This window comes from Solanum tuberosum, unplaced genomic scaffold, assembly GCF_000226075.1.
Source record: "Solanum tuberosum cultivar DM 1-3 516 R44 unplaced genomic scaffold, SolTub_3.0 scf00285, whole genome shotgun sequence".
Lineage (NCBI taxonomy): Eukaryota > Viridiplantae > Streptophyta > Magnoliopsida > Solanales > Solanaceae > Solanum > Solanum tuberosum.
The window spans coordinates 49,193-73,078 of NW_006239208.1; the positions used below are offsets into that span (position 1 = coordinate 49,193).

The 23,886-nt window shown below is 34.8% G+C and overlaps 3 protein-coding genes across 5 annotated transcripts in view; 2 read left to right on the top strand and 1 right to left on the bottom strand.

Moving 5' to 3' along the window:
* Window positions 1-15,101, top strand: part of LOC102600731 (midasin) — a 53,669-nt gene extending 38,568 nt beyond the window's left edge. For 2 of the 3 annotated variants that reach the window (XM_006358946.2, XM_015314213.1), the window contains exons 47-76: window positions 1,199-1,360; window positions 1,517-1,696; window positions 1,788-1,976; window positions 2,113-2,214; window positions 2,304-2,528; window positions 2,638-2,760; window positions 3,886-3,967; window positions 4,058-4,188; window positions 4,293-4,454; window positions 4,617-4,692; window positions 4,802-4,914; window positions 5,616-5,695; window positions 5,766-5,879; window positions 6,035-6,103; window positions 6,232-6,388; window positions 6,871-7,031; window positions 7,108-7,208; window positions 7,310-7,542; window positions 7,715-7,969; window positions 8,794-9,012; window positions 9,099-9,257; window positions 9,380-9,631; window positions 9,812-10,102; window positions 10,224-10,370; window positions 11,602-11,805; window positions 11,929-13,896; window positions 14,007-14,186; window positions 14,269-14,367; window positions 14,497-14,622; window positions 14,735-15,101. In XM_006358946.2, the coding sequence (XP_006359008.1) occupies window positions 1,199-1,360; window positions 1,517-1,696; window positions 1,788-1,976; window positions 2,113-2,214; window positions 2,304-2,528; window positions 2,638-2,760; window positions 3,886-3,967; window positions 4,058-4,188; window positions 4,293-4,454; window positions 4,617-4,692; window positions 4,802-4,914; window positions 5,616-5,695; window positions 5,766-5,879; window positions 6,035-6,103; window positions 6,232-6,388; window positions 6,871-7,031; window positions 7,108-7,208; window positions 7,310-7,542; window positions 7,715-7,969; window positions 8,794-9,012; window positions 9,099-9,257; window positions 9,380-9,631; window positions 9,812-10,102; window positions 10,224-10,370; window positions 11,602-11,805; window positions 11,929-13,896; window positions 14,007-14,186; window positions 14,269-14,367; window positions 14,497-14,622; window positions 14,735-14,767 (6,393 nt within the window). In that variant the 3' untranslated portion in view covers window positions 14,768-15,101. The remainder of the gene's footprint in view (window positions 1-1,198; window positions 1,361-1,516; window positions 1,697-1,787; window positions 1,977-2,112; window positions 2,215-2,303; window positions 2,529-2,637; window positions 2,761-3,885; window positions 3,968-4,057; window positions 4,189-4,292; window positions 4,455-4,616; window positions 4,693-4,801; window positions 4,915-5,615; window positions 5,696-5,765; window positions 5,880-6,034; window positions 6,104-6,231; window positions 6,389-6,870; window positions 7,032-7,107; window positions 7,209-7,309; window positions 7,543-7,714; window positions 7,970-8,793; window positions 9,013-9,098; window positions 9,258-9,379; window positions 9,632-9,811; window positions 10,103-10,223; window positions 10,371-11,601; window positions 11,806-11,928; window positions 13,897-14,006; window positions 14,187-14,268; window positions 14,368-14,496; window positions 14,623-14,734) is intronic. The other variant, XM_015314212.1, reaches the window with a different exon arrangement.
* A 1,276-nt stretch (window positions 15,102-16,377) lies between these two features.
* Window positions 16,378-17,593, top strand: LOC107062932 (17.6 kDa class I heat shock protein 1-like). Its single transcript, XM_015314204.1, has 2 exons — window positions 16,378-16,615; window positions 17,199-17,593. The coding sequence occupies exons 1-2, from the start codon at window positions 16,378-16,380 to the stop codon at window positions 17,468-17,470; spliced, it is 510 nt and encodes a 169-aa protein (XP_015169690.1). The 3' UTR covers window positions 17,471-17,593.
* Window positions 17,594-19,333: 1,740 nt separating this feature from the next.
* On the bottom strand, window positions 19,334-21,381 carry LOC102601087 (uncharacterized oxidoreductase At4g09670). The gene is made up of 2 exons (XM_006358947.2): window positions 20,821-21,381; window positions 19,334-20,113 (listed from the first exon to the last, which is right to left on the bottom strand). Exons 1-2 carry the CDS (start codon window positions 21,283-21,285, stop codon window positions 19,493-19,495), a joined length of 1,086 nt encoding a protein of 361 aa, XP_006359009.1. The 5' UTR covers window positions 21,286-21,381; the 3' UTR covers window positions 19,334-19,492.
* Window positions 21,382-23,886: the final 2,505 nt, after the last annotated feature.

A 23,886-nucleotide genomic window follows, 5' to 3' on the forward strand; every position in this document is an offset into this window, starting at 1 on the left:
AGAATATTCTACATTTACAGCAAGAACAATGCATCAACCCAAAGTTAATTGAGTTCATCTTTTGCTCTATCTGAAACCGCATTATATTCATCATTCCCTTTATCTATGATTGGGACTATTCTTTACACTCAATTTTTCCCTTTCACTCACTTTCTAGCGACTCTATTTGTTGCTCTGACACTTCCCATCTGATCACTCACTTCTTACTTTCTCAACTCAAATGACCACCTCTATTTGTAGGGGGTGGGGTGGGGGGGATAGAAGAATCTACTGAGAGGTATTTACTACTCTCTTCTAGAATGCTCCAACAATCTTTATCTAAACTACATTTCTAGAATTACCCTGTAATTTTTATTTTTTTTTTAAATAACTGGTAGCTGTATCTATTTCTGTAATGACGAAATCAACACGTAGGTTGCACTGAAACCATATTTACCAAGGTACCCTATAATCTACTGTCCTGCTTCTATAATGTATTTAAAACATCAAAAAAATTCTCCTTCCAGATTGTCCACCAAATACTTGCTGGGACCATTCTCTATCTGTTCCTGTTCTTGGCCTGCACTCGTACTCCTTCCCAGGTCTGCAATGTTTCTGAGATTTTCACAGGCATGGACCATGAAATGTGTTTTGGGGATTAAGAAGAGTCTCCATAACTGGCTTACCTTACAGTGTAAGAACAGGTGGTTAACTGTCTCTGCAGTTTCACCACAAATGAAACATCTAGGGCATAGTGGTATTCCTCTCCTTATTAGGTTGTCTTGTGTGAGCACTGCCTCTTTGGCCAACAACCAAACAAAACAGGGAAACTTATGAGGTATTTGGCTTTCCATATGTTTTCCAGGGCCTCATTCTAGATTTCTTTGAACTCTCTAAAATTGCTTGAACATTCTGTAGAGTGATCACTTGAACAATCTAAAAATTTGTCTGGCTCTGGTCCCAGCTTTAGGAAATGGATCCTTTGGCCTGTTTCAGCATTAAAAGCTAGCTCCCGAGGTTCTAATCAATCCTCATTATTTTTTCTTAACCAATGCAGGACTCTTTAACTGAGTTTTACATTTATTCTTTTTCTGCTGGTTGTTAGGTAGTATATTTATATGTCAAGTAGTTCTAATCAATCCTTATAACTTCTTGGAAACATGATTTTATGTGGTCTAGATTTATTCGTGCCTGACGAATTTAGTGTGCCTCCTATTAGATTGTATTCCGCGCTGAACCTGAGAAATTCAAGAGAATGAAGGCTGAATGCGACGACTTTCTTGGGACTGTTGATAAAATTGTTACAACTACGGTTGGTTGGACCCAGAATTTTAAAAGCATAAGTGTGGAAGAGATATCTGGCAAAGTGTGCAATTGGCAGGTAATGACTCAAGTAGATAAATGTCTATTGTTCTCTTTTGTTTTGGTATGTTTTCACTGAAAAAATCTAGCTTACCTCTAATCTTCAAGTGATTGGATGAGGCTGTATTGGAATGCCAATTTATTTACAATGTCATACACTTAATTCATATTGCAGGAAACGGCTACAAAAGCCATAAAGCAGTTATCAAAAGAATATTCTTCGTACATGGATGTAATTCAGCCAGTCCAGACAGCTATATATGAAATAAAATTAGGACTGTCTCTGGCTTTTTCTGGTGCCTTAAGTGAAAAGTATCTGGAGGAACTAGGGAAGTTTGATATGGAATCTGTTCTGGTATTGTCTTTCATTCCTTTATTTATTTTTGATAAGTGTCTTTCAATTCTTTTCCTATATATGTATTAACTTTCTCTGCAATGGTGGACAGGCCGCAGTTTATGCCTTTGTGAAATTCCCAAGAGGGTGTGCATCAAAATCTGTTTCGTTTGATGCTGTCAATAACGGCGTGGAACTTTTGCGTTATGATATTGAATTTCCAACAAGCATCTCAGCCCTGGATTTAAATTTGTTGGATAATCTTGTCAATTGTAAACAGAGAGTCAGTGCTGATAGCAAGGTTTGAGACTGTCTTTTGTTCTTAGGATTGCGTGTATATCTTCAAGTGTATCTTAATAATAGGAAAAATATTGTAATGTCTTCCTTCTTCGGTTTCTCATGCTTTGCTCATTGTGTTACTCTTCCAATTTTGGCAGGTATCATCCTTGCAACTGAGAACTGCAATGTATCAGAATGTTCTGGTTCGCGTGTTGCATTCTGTTGTTGATGCCCACTTCATGGATACGCCGTCTTTTAAGGTGAGGATGATTATTGCTGTTGTTGGATGTATGTGCTTTGTATTAGTCATCCCAATATCATATGAACATAATCTGATATTCTGTTTCAGCTAACGGATAGGATATTTGATGAGTTAGCAAGCAACTGGATGCAAATGAAACTTCAAGTCAGAACAACAGAAGAGAATAAAGCTCAACAATTTAGGTTTAAACCGCGTTTATTCAAGATAGATAATATCCTTGAGATTGACATATCAGCTCTTGGTAGTTCGGCTTCAAATGAAAGTTTCTCAGAATGGAAAGAATTTCACTCTAGACAAGAATCTTCTGAGAAAGTAAGCATACACTGTTGGTTTCTTTCTTTTGTGCATCCAGTGATGGAACTTTGCTTTGCTGTATCTCTTTCCATTTGGTTATCAGTCTAATGTATTTCTACTCATGTAGCAGAATTCTGACGAAGAACCAGAAGCAATCATGGACGATTGGAACTATATAGAAGACTCCAGTTTGAATAACATGATCCACGTACACAATGAATTATTTGGCTCGACTGATATATATCAATCTGTAAGTATGCAATGCTAGTTGTATGGATGTTCTTACGATGTATTAGAGAGGGAAGCTTTAGGCTGGACAGAGAATTAGTTTTCTAAGGAGGTAGAGTTCATTTGGTACATTTTTATGTTGAGGTGGAATCGTTTCATTATCTGGGACATGTTAGGTTCTGATTCTATGATGAGGAATCTCTCTTCAGGCGTGTAGGTGCAACTTTACATGACTGATAATTAGTGTCTTTTGATTTATTATCACTCCTACATATTAGTCTTACTATCAGTTATAGATGCATGAGCTGTATTTGAGATGGGAACCCTCACATCAATTTCATATAATTGTTTCCCACTTGCCTTGTGATATGTTATATGGCTTTTTGGAGGTATGTGTTTAACTATGGGGTAGTCAATAAGTGTATTCTGCTTGTATGACTGAACATTATATCTCTCTCAACGTGAAGAATTATTTTATGAATCCAAGATGACACTATTTGCCTGCTAACATTTCAGTGTTACATTTGTATGAGAGCTATCAAACTCTCAGATATAAAGCTGGTTGGTACATTGCTGATCAGTATGCAATGGTACTGAATTCACTTTTGTTGTCAGGTGTGGAACTAATGCTCGTGCAGGGAGTTCTGAAACATTTTGTAACGTTTTTTCCTATTTGAAAAACAATTAGCTTGTTTCTGTCAGTACTCCAAAACATTTAGAATGTGTGTTCTTTTCTTGTGGACCTGAATTATTAAGATGAAGTTAAAATGAAGACCTACTCCTCGCTGTTTTTCTTAATTCAGCCTAATCAATATGTGCTAAGGCCTAAGTTAGAGTCTCTGAACTTCCTTATGGGGTATGACATAAATTATTTAGATATTTCCATTTGCATCTGGAGCTCCTTTAGGCACATATAGGATGTGCCGTTGTATAGGGATGTAAAAGTGCTTTTGTAATGAACACCCTTAGAATTGCACACACTTGTGTTTGTAACATGTTATTCTTTTTGTTTTTATTTCTCTGTATCCATTATATACTGGGGAATTTTTTTTTATCACATAATGTATGTTCTCTCTCTATAACTATCTATCTGTCTATCTATCTATCTTTATGTGTTTAAATACTGATCATGGTGTTTTGAATTCAGCCTGGATGTTTCCATATATCTGATGCAAGCAGATTGTCTTCCTTTACTGACTCTTACTTGCTGGGAGCAAAAATGATTAGAGGTAAAAACTTGGGAAACAGTTTTTCTGCCTGCTTTGATAGTCTTATTATGGGAAAATTGGCTAAGCTCTCTGGCATCTTTATGCTTGCAGATTTAGAAGGTTTACCATCTTCCTCTTTGGACGCGAAAATTGCACCCGAACACTTGCTTCATCTATGTTTAGAGCATGAAACAAAGTTCTGTTCATCAAATAAGTCAACCCTAGGATACAACTTTTACAAGGTTTTGATTGTTAATATCGTACTTCATTTAAAATGCTTTTGCTTCTTTCCCCTCCTTTGGTACACCTTATTCACTTTAAAAATTTCTTCTAAATGATGTATTAGGAACCAAATTTCTCTATGTTGGCTAAAATGGTGGATCCATTAGTATCTCTTAAACAGCGAATTACTCTACTTTTGGAAGAGCGGGATGAATATGCTCTTCAGAGAATCTTGGATATAATTGAAATGATCTTGGCTATGCCTCTTAGCACCCCATTGGCTAAGGTAGTGTATTGTATTTTTGCTTTGGAGAATTGTTTTTCATAATAGAGTGGAGGAAAAAATTGATATATTCAGCGTTCTGGTTATCTTTTACGTGTATGCTTAATGATGTCTTTTGAATTGCTAGTCAAATTCTCATTGTTTCTTTCTTTCCTTTCTTTGAAGGCGCTCTCCAGCTTAGAGTTTCTGCTTAGCAGAGTTCGGATGTTGCAAGAAACTGTAGCGAAATTTCCATTATCTGGTAATTTACCATACTTTTTTTTTATTAACATCTGATGATGTTAAATCATTCAGTAGCTTTAACCCTCTCTGTCATCTTTTCTGCCTCTCTAAAAATTCTGTTTCCATAGATTTTTTGGACCCCATATTTGCTCTGGTGTGCTCATGGTATAAGTTGGAATTCGAATCCTGTCCTGCTCTGCTTAATGAAGTTGAAGATCAGTTTGAGAAGAATGCAGGGAAGGTAACTTCTATTTCAGCTTGATTTTTTACTCAACAAGCCTCCAAGCATGTTATCTTGGGTCTCTCTCTTTCTGCTAAACTTCAGAGCATTTCAATTGCTGGAAAACCAAAAACTTGTTGTCACAAGTCACAACTATGCAGAGAAAGTCGTAATAATGATGTGAGCTGTGAGTCCTGAGACAATTATGTTATGCAGATCAAATGAAAAAGATGTATCTTATGCGAATCAGAAGTCTGGTGATTTCCACAATATATTGTTTTTAACTCAGGTCTACCAGACTATCAATTCATATGACAAAAAACTAGTCACTTCTACAGTATGATGCCAACCAAACATTAGTATGCGCTTCTGAGACTAGTTTTTTCACATTGAAGTTACTTGCAATCTGCATTCTTTGTTAACTAGGAGTTGGGACTTGGATGCATGAGCTGTATTCTTGATTTGAATTTCTTTTGTCTGTGTAGTGTCAGTGTTAATCAGAAATACAACTTCTTGTTAATTTATTTTGGTGGTTTAAACATATTTGAGTCTGGTTTAGCTCGAAGCATGTCACGGTTCTTATAAGCAAATGAAGTTTCAGATCTACTTTTCTTCCACGGTTGCAGAGCCTTCTGGATGCTATCGAATTACAGAATTTGCAGTTTTTATTGTTAGATTACTTTTTCCTTGGATCATATGCTAATTTTATCCTCAAACTGCAGTTGTGGTTGCCACTATATTCAGTTCTTCGACGTGAGCAGTGTGCTGATACTGATGAATACAACCTTACTACTATTAGAAGGCATGTGCTTCTCTTTGTTTTCTCTCAAAATTTGATGCATTTTCATCGCTAATGCTTGTCAATCATTCAGCCTGAAGGAGTTCATTGAGATGTCCAGTATCGGTGAGTTTAAGAAGCGCCTGCAGCTCCTGGTCGCTTTTCATGGGCATATTTGTGCTGGTTTAAGGAACGGAACCTATTCAAGGTAGAGGAAAAGATTCCTTTTATGAATGTAAATGTGCTTAGATTCTGTAATTTCAAGCCAATATATGGCACAATGAAACATGGTCATCATGCATAAACTGTGTACTGAAGTGTATATAAACCATTGAAAATGCTGATTTGAGAAAAACTGTGCAGCCTTTGTCTGGAAGAAAGTGTTAAAATCCTCTACAACAGCTTTGGCTTCTATGCACAATTCTTGCCAATGTGAGTTCTCTACTGTGCCAAAAAGAGAAGTTGATAATACACTTCAAGCGCTTTTCATTCATGTCTATTTAAAGTGATATTTCTTATTTTTTCTAAATTTTCTTTTCTCTGTCTTTTTCTTGGGCAAGGATTTTGGAGCACATTGGAACTAATAGAAAGAAAATTGAGGCAGAGGTAAATGAACTTGTTAAGCTATGCAGATGGGAACGTTTTGAAGATTACTTAAGCATAGAAAGTTCCAGGAGAACCAGGCAGAAGCTCAGAAAGATCATGCAGAAATACACTGTGAGTCATGCTATTTTTATTGACTCATCTTCAAGTTGGTTTTTCATCTCTCCATTTGTTGCTGCACAATTGGGACTGGAAAGTGAAAGTTATGTTAGGTGTGTCCTTCTAGCTTGAGTTTATGTAGCTTTTCCTAATGATTTCCTCAGCGATTTCTCTACTTGTACATTAAACTAATCATCCCATTACTCTGAGTTTGTAGTTGTCATCTTGCTCTTTAGAATTTACTTTTGGGTAGATTATGATGTCAGTGTTCTGCTACGGTTTGATAAAACCAAACTTAACTTTCTAATTATTTCTTGCTTTTTTTGGTATTATTTATTATTTTATTTTGAGCGTGTGAATGTGGAATAAAATGTCAATTCAGATTATCTCAACGTTATAAAGCTATTCCTGTGTTGCACTCTTTGTCAATTGAAATAGTTTATCTTATGTAAATATTTCTTCTAGCTTTTCTCATACATTTTGATTTACTGATGTAGGACCTGCTGCAGCAACCTGTTATGCTTTTAATCAACCAAGAAGCAAAACGAAGTGGGATAAATCCCCAAAGTACTGATGAACCTAGTCTCTTGGATTCTTTTGAAAGGAGCAGAGCTCTTCTAAATATTGTCCTAGATCAGAAGCAGTCAAAAATGGACAGGTGATCTTGTCTCCATGTTGCTGTCTTTTAATTAGTTTACTTGAAGTCTTATCAACTTGCTGCTTTTCAACCACAGCCCTTCATGGTTTTCCGATTGGTGGAAGAAAGTAGAGAATGCTGTACAAGGTTTGCACCTCGATGTATCAACAGATACGGATATATCTAGTCTCGTAGAAGGTTTATTCTTTTCTTTTCCTTTGACTGTGTTCAGGCAACATATAATTCCCTATTTCCTATTGTTGAAGATTCTGAAAGTTGCATATTTTGAAAATAATCAGGGGTTGCAAATGTCATCAAAGATGGTCAGGGCTTCAAGTCTTCATGCCTGTTATATCTGGATGAGTGGAAGCAACTCAGACAAACGATCGAGGATGTATGTGGTACTGCTATAGACTGTGTTGATGTTTGGGTGGATGCAAGCAAGAAAATGGGAAAGAGAAGGGTATTCTCTGATTTTCTGAAGCTCTTGGATAGCTGTGGTCTATCAAAGCACAGAGCCTTGTTTATGGAGGTAAATATAAGTTAGTCCATGGTCTTCCGATAATATGTTCTTTCCCTTATTCGCCATCATTTCTTCATCCAAGTGTTCATTTCGACTGTATCTTTTTGTCTATTGTAATTTATCATTTCCAGCTTCTGATCTCTTCTTGATCTTTTTCTGATGTCCTTTTCATTGTGTACAGGAGCAATGGAGAGTCAATATATTAATGTGCTGGTTCCTCCAGCCGTCTTATGATGTTCAACATCTACTCCTAACACAAGGTCCACCAGCCTCTAAAGATTCTGAAGTTAGTCGCGGGGAGCTCCAATGTTCACTAGATGAGAGTTTGGAAACCAAATGGAAAACGGCTAACCTGTACTATTTTAAGAGCATCAACTCGGTGCATGTTTTGCAGCAAATTTGCCTAAATTTCCATAAGGATTTTACTCTTGAGCAGGTAACATATGTGAACTGATGTTACTAAAAAAAATTAGATTATCATGTCAATTCTACCTATCATGTTTGGTTTAATTTAATTCTTGCTGGCTAAGTAGCTCAGACTCTTCATTTTCGGTGCCGCACCTGTATCGACACAACATGGGTGTAGGTGTGGTATCAATACCCGATCTGGTCAACCAGTTTTGGGTACTTTGAGCAAAATCGACGGAGAAATTCCGGACAGATTCAATGAAATTTGTAATCAAAACAAGAGCTAAGATGAAATTGAAGAAAATGGAATACCTTGTATATAGAATTTTATGTCACTCTTTTTCCTTTTATTCTCCTCAAGGCTTAAGTTGTCCACCACATAATATCTCATAATTTAGTTTATATAACTCTAATTTTAGATATTTGAATTATTTCTAGCTGAATCATTCGTATCCATACCTTGATCCGTATCCCCGAATCTTAAACCGTAGATCATGTATGATCCGACCTCTAGATCTGCACCCGTATCAGACACTTGCACCTGAGTCCGAGCAACGTAGCTTTATTGACAAACAAATAAACAAACAGAGGAGGGTTGTGATAGGTTGATGGCCAACATAACATTCAGAATAATCTAATAATCCTGACTGCTGAAGCACCTAAATAGAGCCGATTCCAAGTAATTTGGACTGAGCCATAGTTGATATATTGATTGACAAACCCCATTTACTGAATCGATTAAGTCTTATATTAGTTTTACTTGCTCGTTCAATTATCTATTTGCTTTGGGTTGTTTTTATTATAGCATTTGTACCTCTTTCTTGGTTATAATCTCACTTTCTTGTAATGCAGGTTAACAAGTCTGGATCTTACATTGACCACCTCACTAGCATTCAACAAGAGCAACGGGAGGTCGTATATGCTTTTTCTCAGCGACTCAAATGTTTGAAAGAATTGTTATTGCCTTTGGCTAGCTTATCTTCTGGTAATATCCCTTTCACAAATGCGACATGTGATCAATCATTCGCCGAAAATCAGTACTGCATATACAAGTGTCTTTGGCAACAAAAGGTACGTTAACTTCTTTGTCTGAGTTCAAATTTCCCCCCCTCTCCTCATTTTGATGGGTAATTGAAAGTTTAATTCATATTTTGCAGCAACTTTTTGATAACTTGTATGGCATGTTGTATGAAGAGCACTTGTTTGTGCAAACTGTCGAACATTTCCATTTGAATACTTGTCCAAGTGTTAAAGACAGTGCAATGCAGATTCGCCTTTTCATTGAGAAACATTTGCCCATCGTTCAGGAATCTAAGGTTTACATACTCTTCTAGTTGTCCCTTTTTTCGAACAGTTTTCTGTACGTTCTAGTTCTTCTTACACTCAGGCATGCTATTAAAATATCAGTTGCACTAACTAGTTATGGGAATTATGGCAGGATTTGTTGGACAGTTATCTTATTGGCATTCATGGAGTTGGAAGAAAGGAAGAAACTCCATTGCATCCTATTGCCATCACGAAGGACATGGAGCAGTTGGTATATAAGAATTTTGATTTAATCAACGACTTTAAGGTTGACTTTCGTGCTTTCCATGGACAAGATGAAGTTGGAGTAACCGTTAAAGATATCGTGCTTGGAAACTCCATTAAGGATATCCTGCTTGGAAACTTTGAGGAGATATTTGACAAGGTTTCCCAATGCTCTACACTTTACTGACAGTAACTTCTAAGTAGATGGAGAACTTTAAACTGATTTTGATGCAAGTCATTATATGAGTCTGATGTGTTAAATTGTGATATTTTTGTTAAAGTTGCATATATTATTGGCTACAAAATGCATTCCAATAATTGGGACTTTTAAACATTTCAGACCAACTTCATACATAATCAATTTAAATCAAGAAGCACATCTGAAGAGAGGGCCCAAGATTTCATCCACTATACAGGAGATACTACTGCACTTCAAGCTGAATTTGACAACGCCTTGGTGAAAACATACAGATCTATCATAGAAACTTTGAAAGGTCTTGTGACTTTGAAGAATGGTCGTGCTCCTCCTGATGGTGTGAATATCAATGCTTTGAAAATTCTCCTCGAATCAGCAACAAGGCATCTACAGTCAGATCTTAGTGATCAATTAGTGAATACTATTCATCTTGGAGTAAGTAATATATGATCTTATTCATTAACCTATATCATTTTTAAAAAAAAGGCCTTATTCATTATATCTGTCAGGTACAAATACTAGCTTCCAATTCTGATTTTTCTCTCATTTTATACAGGGAGAGTTATTGAACCGTTACAGCGCCGGAAATGCGAATGCCTATTCGGATGTCAGAGCACATGTAGAAAATATGTATTCACTGTTGGATGTGATCGTTGCCTTCGGCGATGGTCTTCTGCATGATTTTCTTATCATGCATAGAATGGTAAGTTTTGCTTGATTGCCCTATCCTACTTCTGGTTATATGTGATGTGTGGCTAAGGTCAATATATTATATGCTTCTTCGGATCAATTTTCCTCCCTTTACCACCCTCCAAAAAAAGTTATGTATTCATTCTAGAATGTTGTCATCGCCTTAAGTGATGGGTCTTCACTCTTTTTTTTTTTTGAAACTGGTAAGATTGTATTCTTCAACATTAAGGGCATGCTGGTCACCACCAAAAAATGCCAGTTACAAGCTTCCTATCAAATCTACAATCTGGTCTGTATATCTACTATACACAACTGTTTACACCAAAAAAGTAAGGATACTATACAATTCCATTTGACCTTGTGAATGGAATTGGATCTATTTTCAAAACATCGACTATTCCTTTCCTTCCAAACTGACCACCATATACATGATCGTATGAACCTCCACCATGATGGGTCTTCACTCTTCTGCATGATTTTCTTGTCATCCATAGGATTGTAATTGTTCCTTGCATAGGCTCCTGAATCCTGGTTATCTGTTTAATGTGTCCTTATATTCTTGCTTGTTATGGTCAATATATGGGTTGCTGCTTCCGATCAATTTTCCTTCTCCCCCCCGTCCAACCCACCCACCCACCCACATACACACAACTTTCTTTTACTAGGGTAAATATTTTACCCCACATCCCACTTAAAAAAGAAGAAAAAATAAGTTTAATTTGGAAGCCCAGACGAATTTCAAATTCCTTGGTAAATTGGCCAGTTCACATAGGATCCTAGTTATTCTATCAGTGTTGATGTTAGATTAGATGTAGTCAAAACAGGTATTCATTAAACTGCTGCAACCTGAGGGTATGCACTTCTCTTTTTGCTCTAAAAAATCCTTGCGAGTAGTGGGACTCACTAACAATAAGAAAAACAGTAAATTTGAACTAAGAAATAGATCCTAGATGATAAAAGAGACAAGAAGGTATGAATGGGGAGTTCCTCTGTTATGTAAGATAGCTAAGTTGAGTCTGACCAAGTGGTGTTGAACTTATTTATCCAGATCAACACACACACAGATCTAATTAAGCAGCTCTGGACTAATTCAATAGTAAAATCAGTTTAGACATACTGGTTCAGACACTTTCTGGATTAGAAGACATTAGGGAAGACTGTTATCTCCAAGTCCTAGCTTTGTCTCTATAGCTACTTTGTTTCACAAATCATTATTTATAAACTTTTCTCGATGATTTTGACAGCTATCTATGATGACCCATGTGCTGGCAAACATTTTTGCTTCACTATTTGCCAAAGGTTTTGGTACAAAAGAAGAGGACACAGATGATGCCAACCAAGATTTAATTCAAGATCAAAGTGGAACAGGTATGGGTGAGGGTAGCGGAATGAATGATGTCAGTGATCAAATAAATGATGAAGATCAGCTCATTGGCACATCCGCTGATGTAAGATATGACAAGCATACCTATTATGTTTTGCTTTCACTTTTCTCCCTTCTCTTCCAATTTTCTTTATTATACAATAAGAGTAACGGTATGGCTCACACCTTCTCGGTTCTGCTTTTGTAGAGAGATGAAGAGAACACTTTGGGTGACGCTCCAAGTAAAACTGACAAAGGAATTGAGATGGAGCAAGATTTTGTCGCTGATACCTTTAGCGTAAGTGAGGATTCTGGGGATGATGAAGACGGCGATGAAGAAAATGAAGAACTGGAATCTGCTATGGGGGAAACTGGTAATCAGGGTGAAGCAGTTGATGAGAAACTATGGGACAAAGGTGAGGATAATCCTAGTACTGCGGATGAAAAGTACGAAAATGGCCCATCAGTAAGAGATAGTGGTATTGACAGAGAGCTTCGAGCAAAAGATGATTCTTCTGAAGCTGCTGATGAAGCTGGAGGACTTGATCTTGACAAATCAGAGGAGCAGGCTGATGAAAATGGAAATGATGAAACTTGTGAAGGAATGGAAGACACAAATATGGACAAAGAGGATGCATATGCAGATCCTACTGGATTGAAGCTTGATGAACATGAGGAAGGTCCTGAAGATGATTGTAATATGGATGAACCAGAGACTGCTGAACCGATGATGGAAGATGATTTGGACCAGCAAGGCAATCCTGCTGATGAAAATGAGGGAGATGAAAGCGCTGATTCAGATGCAACTTTTGATGAGGCAGACCCTGAGCATTTGGAGGAAAGTTCTGGAGGAGCTGGTGAAGAAGGTGATCCTGCAAATGACACAAAAAAGGACCAACAACAAGAAAATAGAGAGATGCTGCAATCGGACACTTCTCAATCTGTGAGTGATAATGTCCCAACTGCTGCGTCTGAGCCTAGAGGTGAATATAATCAAGCAAATTTAAAAGATGCTGCTCCTGAAGCGAAGGGATCTGATGTTAGTGGGCTTCAACATGACCTTGCTCCCATGAGAGGTTTTCCCGATGCCTCTATGGTTGAAATCATGGCTTCTGATTCTTCAAATGGACAAAAACTGGGCAGTGATCAACCTGAAAATCCTTTACCTCCAGCTGATTCATCACATCAAAGGATTCAACCTAACCCTTGTCGTAGTGTGGGTGATGCCCTTGAGGGGTGGAAAGACAGAGTCAAAGTCTCCCTTGATCTCCAGGAGAGTGAAGCTCCAGATGATTTGGCTGCTGAAAATGCAAATGAATATTCATATACTGCTGAATTTGAAAAGGGAACTGCTCAAGCACTTGGGCCAGCAACAGCTGATCAAGTAGACAAAAATGTACATGGAAACGATCTTGAAAGAGAAACTGTAACTACAGAGAGAAAAGATGACATTTCTGAAATGGAGATTGAGACTGAAGCACATACTATCAGTAATTCTGCTTTAAGTTTCAGCAATGACAAGGGCAAGGGATCAGAGATGATGAACACTGAGGAGCAACTGGGATCACCATCTGAAGTTGATACTAGAGATGGTACCACTGTCCCTAGTTTGTCCCAGAGTTTGGTATCAGTGAACAGGACCTTTTTGTCTGAGGACATAAATCGGCTTAGCGAGCTCTCAGTAGATGATGACGACCTGGGCAAGGCCCGTAACCTTGAGGAGGTATCCAATGAAATGAGAGAGAGTGCCACAACTCTCTGGAAAAATTATGAACTTCGAACTACGAGGTTGTCTCAGGAATTGGCTGAACAGTTGCGTTTAGTAATGGAACCGACTTTAGCTAGCAAGCTCCAGGGAGATTACAAGACCGGGAAAAGAATTAACATGAAGAAGGTAATTCCATATATAGCAAGTCATTACCGTAAAGATAAGATATGGCTTAGGAGAACTCGGCCTAACAAACGGAACTACCAAGTGGTAATTGCCGTGGACGATTCCCGCAGCATGTCTGAGAGCGGTTGTGGAAGTTTAGCCATTGAAGCATTGGTGACTGTTTGCCGTGCAATGTCTCAGTTAGAAATAGGACAGCTATCAGTTGCAAGCTTTGGTAAGAAGGGGAACATTCGCGTATTGCACGATTTTGATCAGTCATTCACTGGAGAGGCTGGTATCAAGGTTCGTCTGTGTTCACACATACATGCTTCTCCCAATCTGTCGCAGTTATTGGTTTGGGTCATTTTGATAGAAGTTGATTGATATATAGTTGATGTTTTCTGTATATACAGATGATCTCTAGTTTGACTTTTAAGCAAGAAAACACAATAGCAGAGGAACCGATGGTTGATCTTTTGAAGTACTTGAATGACATGCTTGATACCGCAGCTGCTAATGCCCGGCTACCATCTGGACACAATCCGCTAGAGCAGCTTGTTTTGATAATAGCTGATGGCTGGTTTCATGAGAAGGTAAATTTTTTTGGTGAAGTGTCGGTGAAGTTGCCACCTTTCACATTACTGTTTACACATTCTATTTTACTTTTTACTGTAGGAGAACATGAAACGCTATGTCAGAGATCTCTTAAGCAAAAAGCGAATGGTCGCGTTTCTTGTGGTGGATAGCCTACAGAAATCCATATTGGACCTTGAGGTAACCACTGAACTTCCCTTTTTTTTCTCTTTTTTTTTTTTTTGCATTAGGTTCTTCATCTTGTACCTTTTCATAGTTCTTGAAGTAAGAAAGTTTCCCAACATGATTGATTCTCTCACCCTTTTTCAGGAAGCCACCTTTCAGGGCGGAGATGTTAAGCTTTCGAAATATTTGGATTCATTCCCCTTCCCTTATTATGTTGTGCTCAAAAACATTGAAGCACTTCCCAGGACACTTGCTGATTTATTAAGACAGGTGACTATATATCTCAGCAAGCGATTGCTCTCTTTCAATCCTAGATTTGTTTTATTGAGTTATTGTTGATAACGCAAGTACTGAATCATGATCTTGATTTTACCCCATGCAGTGGTTTGAGCTTATGCAACACTCGAGAGAATAGTTTGCCAACTCCGAGAGGTGTACATAATATCTTTCTCAGCCTTTTAGCTCAGATCAAGTGTTACAGATGATTCATGTATTTAGGAGAAGTTCAGTAAATCACATCCTCGCAATCCATCTCCTTACCGGATGACAGACAGTGAAGCTTTTCTTGGCTTTAACTTTATGTTTTCCCCTCTCGGAGGGGGTGAAAATGGCCTCTTCCTACCTTCTTTTCATGTTGTAACTATGGAAACTTGCCTTAATAGTGCCAAAGTAAATATTATACAAGCTTTATCTTCTGATCAGATTCTGAGCTAACAATTTAATGATAATCAATCTGGTTGCTTTTTTCATTTCTTTTCTTTTCTTTTGTTACTGATATAGGTTTTTACAAAATCAAGGGAATCCCAGATTTTAGCAAAATTCAACCTGTAAATGTTCTTGCTAATATTTGTGACACGGGATTCAACTTTGTCAAGGTGAATAGTAGTGTTGGATTAGACTAGATTCAATCCAGTCTTACCTGTGTTCTTTTTCATGTTATTTAATGGAAATAACTGTGAATTGCAGTTGAGAGATGTTACCATTACAAATGCTAACATTGTCAATGATACAAATTACAAATGGTAATTACATGAATACAATACACAATTCAACAAATGAACATAAATGTATGTGAATAGAAATATAATGTCTTTGATACAATTGTATTCATTAATACAAATCAATAGTATTTATGAAACAAGTATTGATCAGATATATAAATTTATTGAATTTCGATCACATCTTTTTTTCTTAAAATTTGATCTTCATTTAATCCAACCAATGGATCATGGACTAAACGATATTTGCCCAAAATAAAATAAAAAATAAATAGGACTTGTCTAGAGGACCATTGCCACATTTCCCACATACCACCTACAAAGTGTATATATATCTTCGCATTTATGAATTGGTATGGTATATAATAATAATTACTTAATACATTCTGAACTGCCAAGTGTTGAACATGCTTGTGTTGGACTCTAAAAGCTGTCACTTGGTTATTCGTCATTTTTACTTGTCACTATTTAATTTGTCACGTTCAATAAAAAATAATTATTAATATAGATATTTTATCAAATTATTCATATTAAATTATGTTTAGTTTTAAGTCTTGAAAAATAATTTGGAGAATAAGTATTTGATGCTTAGAGTAAAATATGGAAAAAATGATTGTGTTTTTTTATATGTCAAAAATGATAAGTAAAATTGAAAATCTATTTTAAAAATAAGTGACATAATAGTAGTGAGCGGGGCAGGAAGAATATGTTCAAAACTTATTCTGGAAAGTTAAATAATACAACATTCCAAAGTTCTAAAATTCTGTTCATGTTCATCTTTCAATGTACGTGTCACTCAGCAAACTATTAAATTAAAACACTATAGCTAAGTGGCATAAATATAAATAAATACGTGGCTAAGGCAAAATCAAACAACACACACAATATACAAGTGATACCAAAACACATAATTTTGTATTAGTATATATATATATATAGAAGATAAAGCTAGCTGCATTTCAGAAGCAAGAAATAATTAATTAAAGTGGAATTAAGAAGAATTTGCTATTGAAAAAAATATATTAATATGGCATCATCAATAGGACCATGGTTGGGTGGTGGACGGCGTACAGATATGGGTTTTGTAAGCCCAATTTCATCTGATTTATGGGATCCATTGGGCCTGGGCTTTGGTGGTGAATTGGGCTTTGGTAGTGGATTGGGCTTCAGGCGTGGTGGTGATGATGATGTTTCTGCTTTGGCCCATGCTAGTGTCGACTGGCGTGAAACTGATCAAGCTCATATTTTTCGTGTTGATATTCCTGGTTAACCATCTAATCCCTTTATTACTTTCTTGAGAATAATTGACGTTTTATAGTTATAGTTTTGATAATTGTGTTTTATAGCTATAGTTTTGTCTGCTATGCTGGTTGCGATTTATATAAATTTTTCAAAATTTCATCCTATATTTCGCAATAGGATAATTTATTATGATTTTCTCATAAATCCTATACAAATAGCTAGGGTAGTTAGATACAAAATTCTCATAAATTCTATACAAATAGCTAGGGTAGTCCGACACAAAATTTTGGATTTATATCATGAATCAGGCGAATAGAAAGAATTAAGAAAGTCTTAATTAAAGAGTTGTAAAAAGAGTAGAATTCCTTTTTATTTCACTTAATCAACATACAAATAAGATAATTTATTATGAATTTTTTCATAAATTCTATACAAAAATTTTGGATTTATATCATCAGGATATGAATTATATACAAATCTAGCGAATCCCAAGAATTGGGAAACTCTTAATTAAAGAGCTGTAAAAAGAGTAGAGTAGAATCCTTTTTCAAGGTAAGAAACAAATTGAAACGGAGGAATATTTATTGAAATTATAACAAGTGGCAGGGGTGAAGAAGGAAGATCTAAAGGTGCAAATTGAAGATGACAACATATTGGAGATTAGCGGTGAAAGAGTTAAAGAGGAAGAAAAAGGGGATGACAAGTGGCACCGCGTGGAGCGTAGACGTGGCAGTTTCTGCAGAAAATTTCGGCTACCGGAAAATGTCAACGTGGAAGGTATAAGTTGTGGGCTTGAAAATGGAGTTTTAACTGTGAATGTACCCAAGAAAGAAACACAACAAATTCCAAAAAATGTTAAGTCAATAGATATAGCTTAGATCACTTTGGATTTGGACTTTGGTAGAGTCATGTCTAATGTGTATTTACTTCTACTACTACTAGTTTTTGCCTTTGTGAATATAGTATATAGTATGTGTGTATAAGGCCTTTAAATAAATGGATCACTTGTATGTACATATTAAATATGAGATAATGTTTTTTTTTTTTTTTAGTTTTGTGTGATCAGATCATTGAATAAGCTTGTCTTATCTAGTTTGCAAAATAGATTGCAGGATAAGGGGCTAATAGTTTGACACATTTTTATATTTAAAAATTAAATGGCACATTTCTATGGTGTTTGCTTTTTTCTTTTTTTTTAATTAGAAATTTTGGATTCGATCCTGGAGAAAGGTTTTATTTCTCCTAGAATAGAATCTCATTCGAATACTTATATGATAAGTTAATATATAGTAAAATTGGTCTAAAATATTATAATTCACAGTTTATTGATGTGAGTGAATTATTTAATTTTCTTATCGAGTATGGGGTAACAAATTGTTAACTTGTGATGAATTATGGAACTTGTGTTCTTACTGTAAGTATAATTGTTAAATAAACTTTTTTGATTTACAGTAAGTATATATTTGTTATATAACCATTTATGTGGATGCACTCTTAAAATTAGTCTTTTATATATTTTTACTATAGCTTTTTGATAAGCTACCAATAGATAACTTATTAGTTGGTTAGTTAGTGGATTAACATATTGAAAAGTCAATATTTGATAACTTAAATTGTTAAAAGTATAATTATTTGTTCAAATCGTTCTATAAGAAGCCCTATGCAGGATTAAGATTTTTAATTTGATAGATTTGAAGTGTAGTTAAATAAAAATTAAAATCAATGTTAAAGAAACACAAGTCAACAGCATTTCCCAAGTACAAAGGTAAGATGCATTCTTTTTATTCTTTAGCTTGTACTTTGAGATTAAATAATTTTGCAAGCTCAAAATTAAATAATTAGATTTTTATTATTATTAATTTTTGTACCATTAATGTTAAATTGAAGCAGCGCATCATACAAAAGAACAACAATACAAACTCACTTTTTGGAAAGAGAAAAAAACCGTGTAATTATTTTTATAATCTAGCGGAATAGTTGATTAAAATAATATATATTTTTTGAAAATTTGAAAGGATCTTTGATGACAACTTGATTAAAAATATTCACTTTTCAAAAGGACTGACGTATGCTTCAAACAAAATAGTGACAAAAAGTCGCAGAATCAAAATACGACTTTGATACATCTTTTACTCGAATTGGACAATTATATGACTTGGTAAGCTTTTGAAATGGAATATATTTTAAAATTCTATTGATTCTTATCCTATATGAATATGACAGATTTATTTTAGGGAAGATAATTTTGATGTGATCAAATATAAAATAATCTATTAGTTAATCATTTTGATGCAAAACTAATCGAACAACGTAAGAGTATTTTATTAAGTTATCAACTCAACCTGCATATATCCTTTGGTTCCATCAACTATCCACTGACCATATACATATTGGCTTCACGTATGGTTTCGAGATTTGAAAATGTATATTATTTTCAAATACTCCATATGGCTAGGGGTATTTATCATTTGGGTTTTTCATTGAATCGAATAGTGTTTCAGAGATCACACGAATTCAGCAAACTTTGGTATCAGAACACTAGATTCTAAGGTATCTATAGAGTCGTTTTAATAAAAATGAAAATTGGGGCATCACAAGACCGTTGAGCGTGATCATACATATTACTCATCATTCTAAAGGCTACCTGAGAGATTGGATCTTCCCTCCCCGGTTCCTTAATCTGTTCGGTTCCGTGGAGATCCGGGAGGAAGGGAGGCTGCTATTTTTCATGAAAATACAAGTTGTTCAAACTAGCTCGGCCAATTCATTTTCAAACAACCATATTACATACACACTCTGAACAAACTGAGACTTACAAGCCTTATTCAGAAATACAACATTCAGTTACAACAACAGATAGCGTTCAGGGTTCACAAGGAAGATAGCTAAACACCAATTAGTTAATAGATGATCTCAACGGGCTCGAAACCTTTCTCAATTGATGCCTTGACAGCATCCACCACAAGTTGTGTCTTTCTACTAATCGTTGGCCACTTCTTCTCAGGTTTAGAACCTTCCCCTTTGATACTTCCAACCAGGTTTGAAAACTCCTTTACCATCAAAGCCTCTTGAGGAAGATCTGTATTGACTTGATGCTCACTTGGTGCAGGATGAATCGATGTAGCAAGTTCACCAATCCACGAACCTTCCACAGTGTAAAATGGAGCAACATTTTCTTGAAATGGAACTACAAAGTCATGGACCCGCAAATTTCCTTTGGATCCACTAGCAACGATATCCATGGCAATATTGGCTAAAAACGAACAATAAAAAGTTGCTACCCTTCCGTCTTTCCAACTCAAAGAAGCGCCACAAGATAGGATAACTCCAGCTTCATTAAATTCTGGATCACGCAGAGCTGTCACTGTTTTTGGCAATTCATAATCACTAGTCCACAAGATTGCCCGAATACTGTACCAACCAGCATCACCTAGAGCACCAAGAGCATCAAGATCGGACTTCACACGAATGTTATTCTCAAGAAACTCAGTGTCACCAAGATAAGCAAATGTGCTATGTACCTGTCAACAAAAAAAAAGACCATCTTCAAGGATCCCTATAGGAAGACTTCATTTGGGTTCTCACAACTCTGTTTAAGTTTCAATTTTTTTGCATCAATTTTTACTTTTCTTCTCTAGACACCTAAATTTGTACCCTCTGTTTCTGTTTGAATTTTTGTTTTTGTTTTCCATTGGGTGTTCGATACCCATTGGAGGCCGACTAAATCCAAATTCGCGTCGGAAAGTCTCACATTAGGTGTTCGATACCCACATTGGAGGCCGATTAAATCCGAATTCGCGCTGAAAGTCTCACATTCGAGCCGAAAAGTCTAACATTGGGTGTTCGATACCCATATTAGAGGCCAACTAAATACAGATTTGCGCCGAAAAGTCTCACATTGGGTGTTCGATATCACATTAGAGGTCGACTAAATCCAAATCCGTGCCTTAGTCTCACATTGGGCTAAAGCGTGACTACGTATCGAAGGGGCTCAAACACAAGAGAATGAGTACTTACCACTCCACCTCAACCCTCACTCCACCACAATCCTTGTTGGTTATGTTTCAATTTGTTCTTTTTTAAAACTGATACAATTTTTACAACTCTTTAATTTCAACTTCTCACTTGTCATATCATGAGATTAAAACAGTATTCCAAATGATTCCGATCCATTAATCAGTACTTAATACACAAATAAAAAAGTTCAAAAATAAAATCAGAAGATTACCGATTTGAGTTGTCCAAAACGCTGAGAATCAGAGAGGAACTCTTTCATCTTAGCAGTACGCGGATGATGCATCCACATAGTAGCATCCATGTACTGCACCCCATTCGATTCACACTCCTCCAGTATCACATCCAGCTCCTTCACGTTTAACGCAACAGGCTTTTCCAGCAAAACATGCTTCTTCTTCTGGGCCGCCAACACGGCCCACTTCACATGCAGGCTCGTCGGAAGAGGAACGTAAACTGCATCCACTTCCGGATCATCCAGAACCGCCTCATAACTGCCGTAAATCTTCGTCGTTGACGCATACCCGTTTTCCTTGGCGTACGCCGTCGCTTTTTCGATCGAACGGCTGCCGACGGCGGAGATAGTGGCGTTTGGAGCAAGTGCGATGGCGCGTGATACTTTACGAGCTATGTTAGCGCAACCTAATATGCCAAAACGTACCGGCGTCGACTCTGCCATTATTGTTTTTCTCAGATTGAAAACTTGAAAATGGAACTTTCAAAGCACAAAGCTAACTGATGAGGTAGTGGAAAATGGAAAACAATCCTATATCATATTATATTTTATATTTTATACTAAAACTAGGGAATTTGTCCGATTAAATTTTTAATGGAAGACTTACCTGCCATGTGGTTTACAATATTAGGTATACCTTTCTTATTTTTTTTATTTTTTTAATCATAATAAATATAAATTAATTATAATTTAACAACTTTATCCTTTTGTATTAATTTCTTCATATTAATTCACATTATTTTTAAAAAATGACTTATATAATGAAAGTTTTAAAAATAAATCAATACGAGAAGTGTGAATCTTTATTTGGTAAAAAAATAACACGTTTATATATATTTATATAATATATATTATAGTATAAACTTATTTGTGTTGATTTATTTTCAAAGTATTTATTAAATAAGTCATGCTTTTAATAGTATGCATTAATATGAAGAAATTAATACAAAGAAGGGTAAATTTGTCAAGTTATAATTGAGTTATATTTATTTTAAATAATTTTAAAGAATGGTTACAAAAACATCAAAATAAGAGAGTAACATCATTAATTATTCTAATTATATTATTTTATCAAGATAAATATCAACATGATTTTTTTTTGTTAAACTTAACAATTAACATTGAACAAAAGAGAGAATGTATTCTTAAGCAATAAGCTATAATATATATATCCTTTAATTAATTTCATTTCTATTGTACATAGCAAATATTTCGTAGTAAATTATTACACATACATACAAGCATTTATTGGCAATTGACTCTTTAAATTTCTTTTAATCTAAATAAAAGTTAAAACATATTTTCTATAATTGTTAGTAAATAAAATAAAAATGAAATGAAAATTAAAAAGAAACTAAAACAACCATTGAATTACATTTTTTTTTGGCATATACTCTTTCCCTGTCGTTTATCCTTCACTAATGCCTCTACTATTGTTTTGTTCTTTTTTCTCCCTATATGTTGCACAAGTAAAAGAACACACACACACACACACACACACATATATATATATATATATATATATAAAAGGTAAAAGAATTGTACTATACAAACTACAAAGTAGTAGTAATTCAACTTCATTAAATTAAAGTTCGTTAATAATTACTTTTAACAATGGAAGAAATGAAACAAATCTGTTACTGATTTAAAGGTTAAGTATTGACGTCTATTACTCAATAAAACCTGATCTCCTCCTCATAAATATGTTATAGTAAAAGTTGTAATTTCATAATATATATAATAAAAATATTATAATGAGGATAAAGAAATAAAAATATTATAACACCAATATTTCGATATAAGAAATAGCTATAAAAAGTTAAATATGAATAAAAGAATTATATACCTTTTTATATATGTATAACAACAAAATTTTGAAAAATTTGTCAATTGAAGAACAAAAGTTAATATTTATTTCCAAGAAAATAAGAGTAGCATTAGCCTTTCAGCCTTGTGTTCTTATTTACACGGTGTTCATATATTTATATTAGTAATTATAATTTAATTTTATATATATATATAGATAGATTATTTCGTGTTGTTTGGTTATAATATTATCATATCTTTTATTTTATTACTTTTTTATTGACATTTTTATGAGAAAAAATAAGAGACCAAATTATATAAATAGAAATTATACAACAAATAACTCTCATACTTCTAAAATTAATTAAATTTTAAGTTCGTATAAAAATTATACTGAAAAGCATCATAAAGATACACAAGAAATTAAAAATGAAAGAAAGAAAAACATAATACAATACTCATTGCGACTTTAATCATTAAAATTAAAAATAGAAGGAAAAACAAAAATCAACACATAATTGTCTAAGATCTTGTCATATCCACTTCACAAGCCCATCAATATTCAAAGCTTTCTTCTTCTTTTTTCAAGTCAAACCAAGGTAGAGAGGCATCACTATTGTTGATATTCACTTCACAAATCTATCACTATTTAAAAGCTTTCTTCACATAAAAATTAAATTTAAGAGGCATCATAGAGATATATAAGAATAAAAAGGGAGGAAAAATAAAGAAAGAAAAAAAGAAAAAGTACAATACACATATCATTAAAAAATAGAAGGAAAAAGAAATACATAATTATCTAAGTTCTTGTCAATATCCACTTCAAAAGCTTATCACTATTCAAGAGCCTTCTTCTTCTTCTTCTTCTTCTCCCTCTTTTTCAGGCCAAATAAAAGCATGAATATAATACTATGGTGAAAATGAAGGGTAACTTTGGATAGAATCTCATGAAACAAAAAATATGAATTTATATAGAAAATAATGGAGGAATACCATAAGGTTTCATATTTAATATTTAAGGGTTATAAATATGAAAAGTTGAAAATTATGAGAGTTATAAATATAGCACATCATATCTAATAAAGAAGATATATTATAGTGGGAGGTGAAAAGTTGAGTAGTTGAATATAAAGACTTTATGAGATATTAAAAATAAAATAAATAATTAAATTTAAAAAAATGATCAAAAAAGGATTTACAAAAAATAAAAAATGAATGGAGGCCATAGAGAGGTGCCAC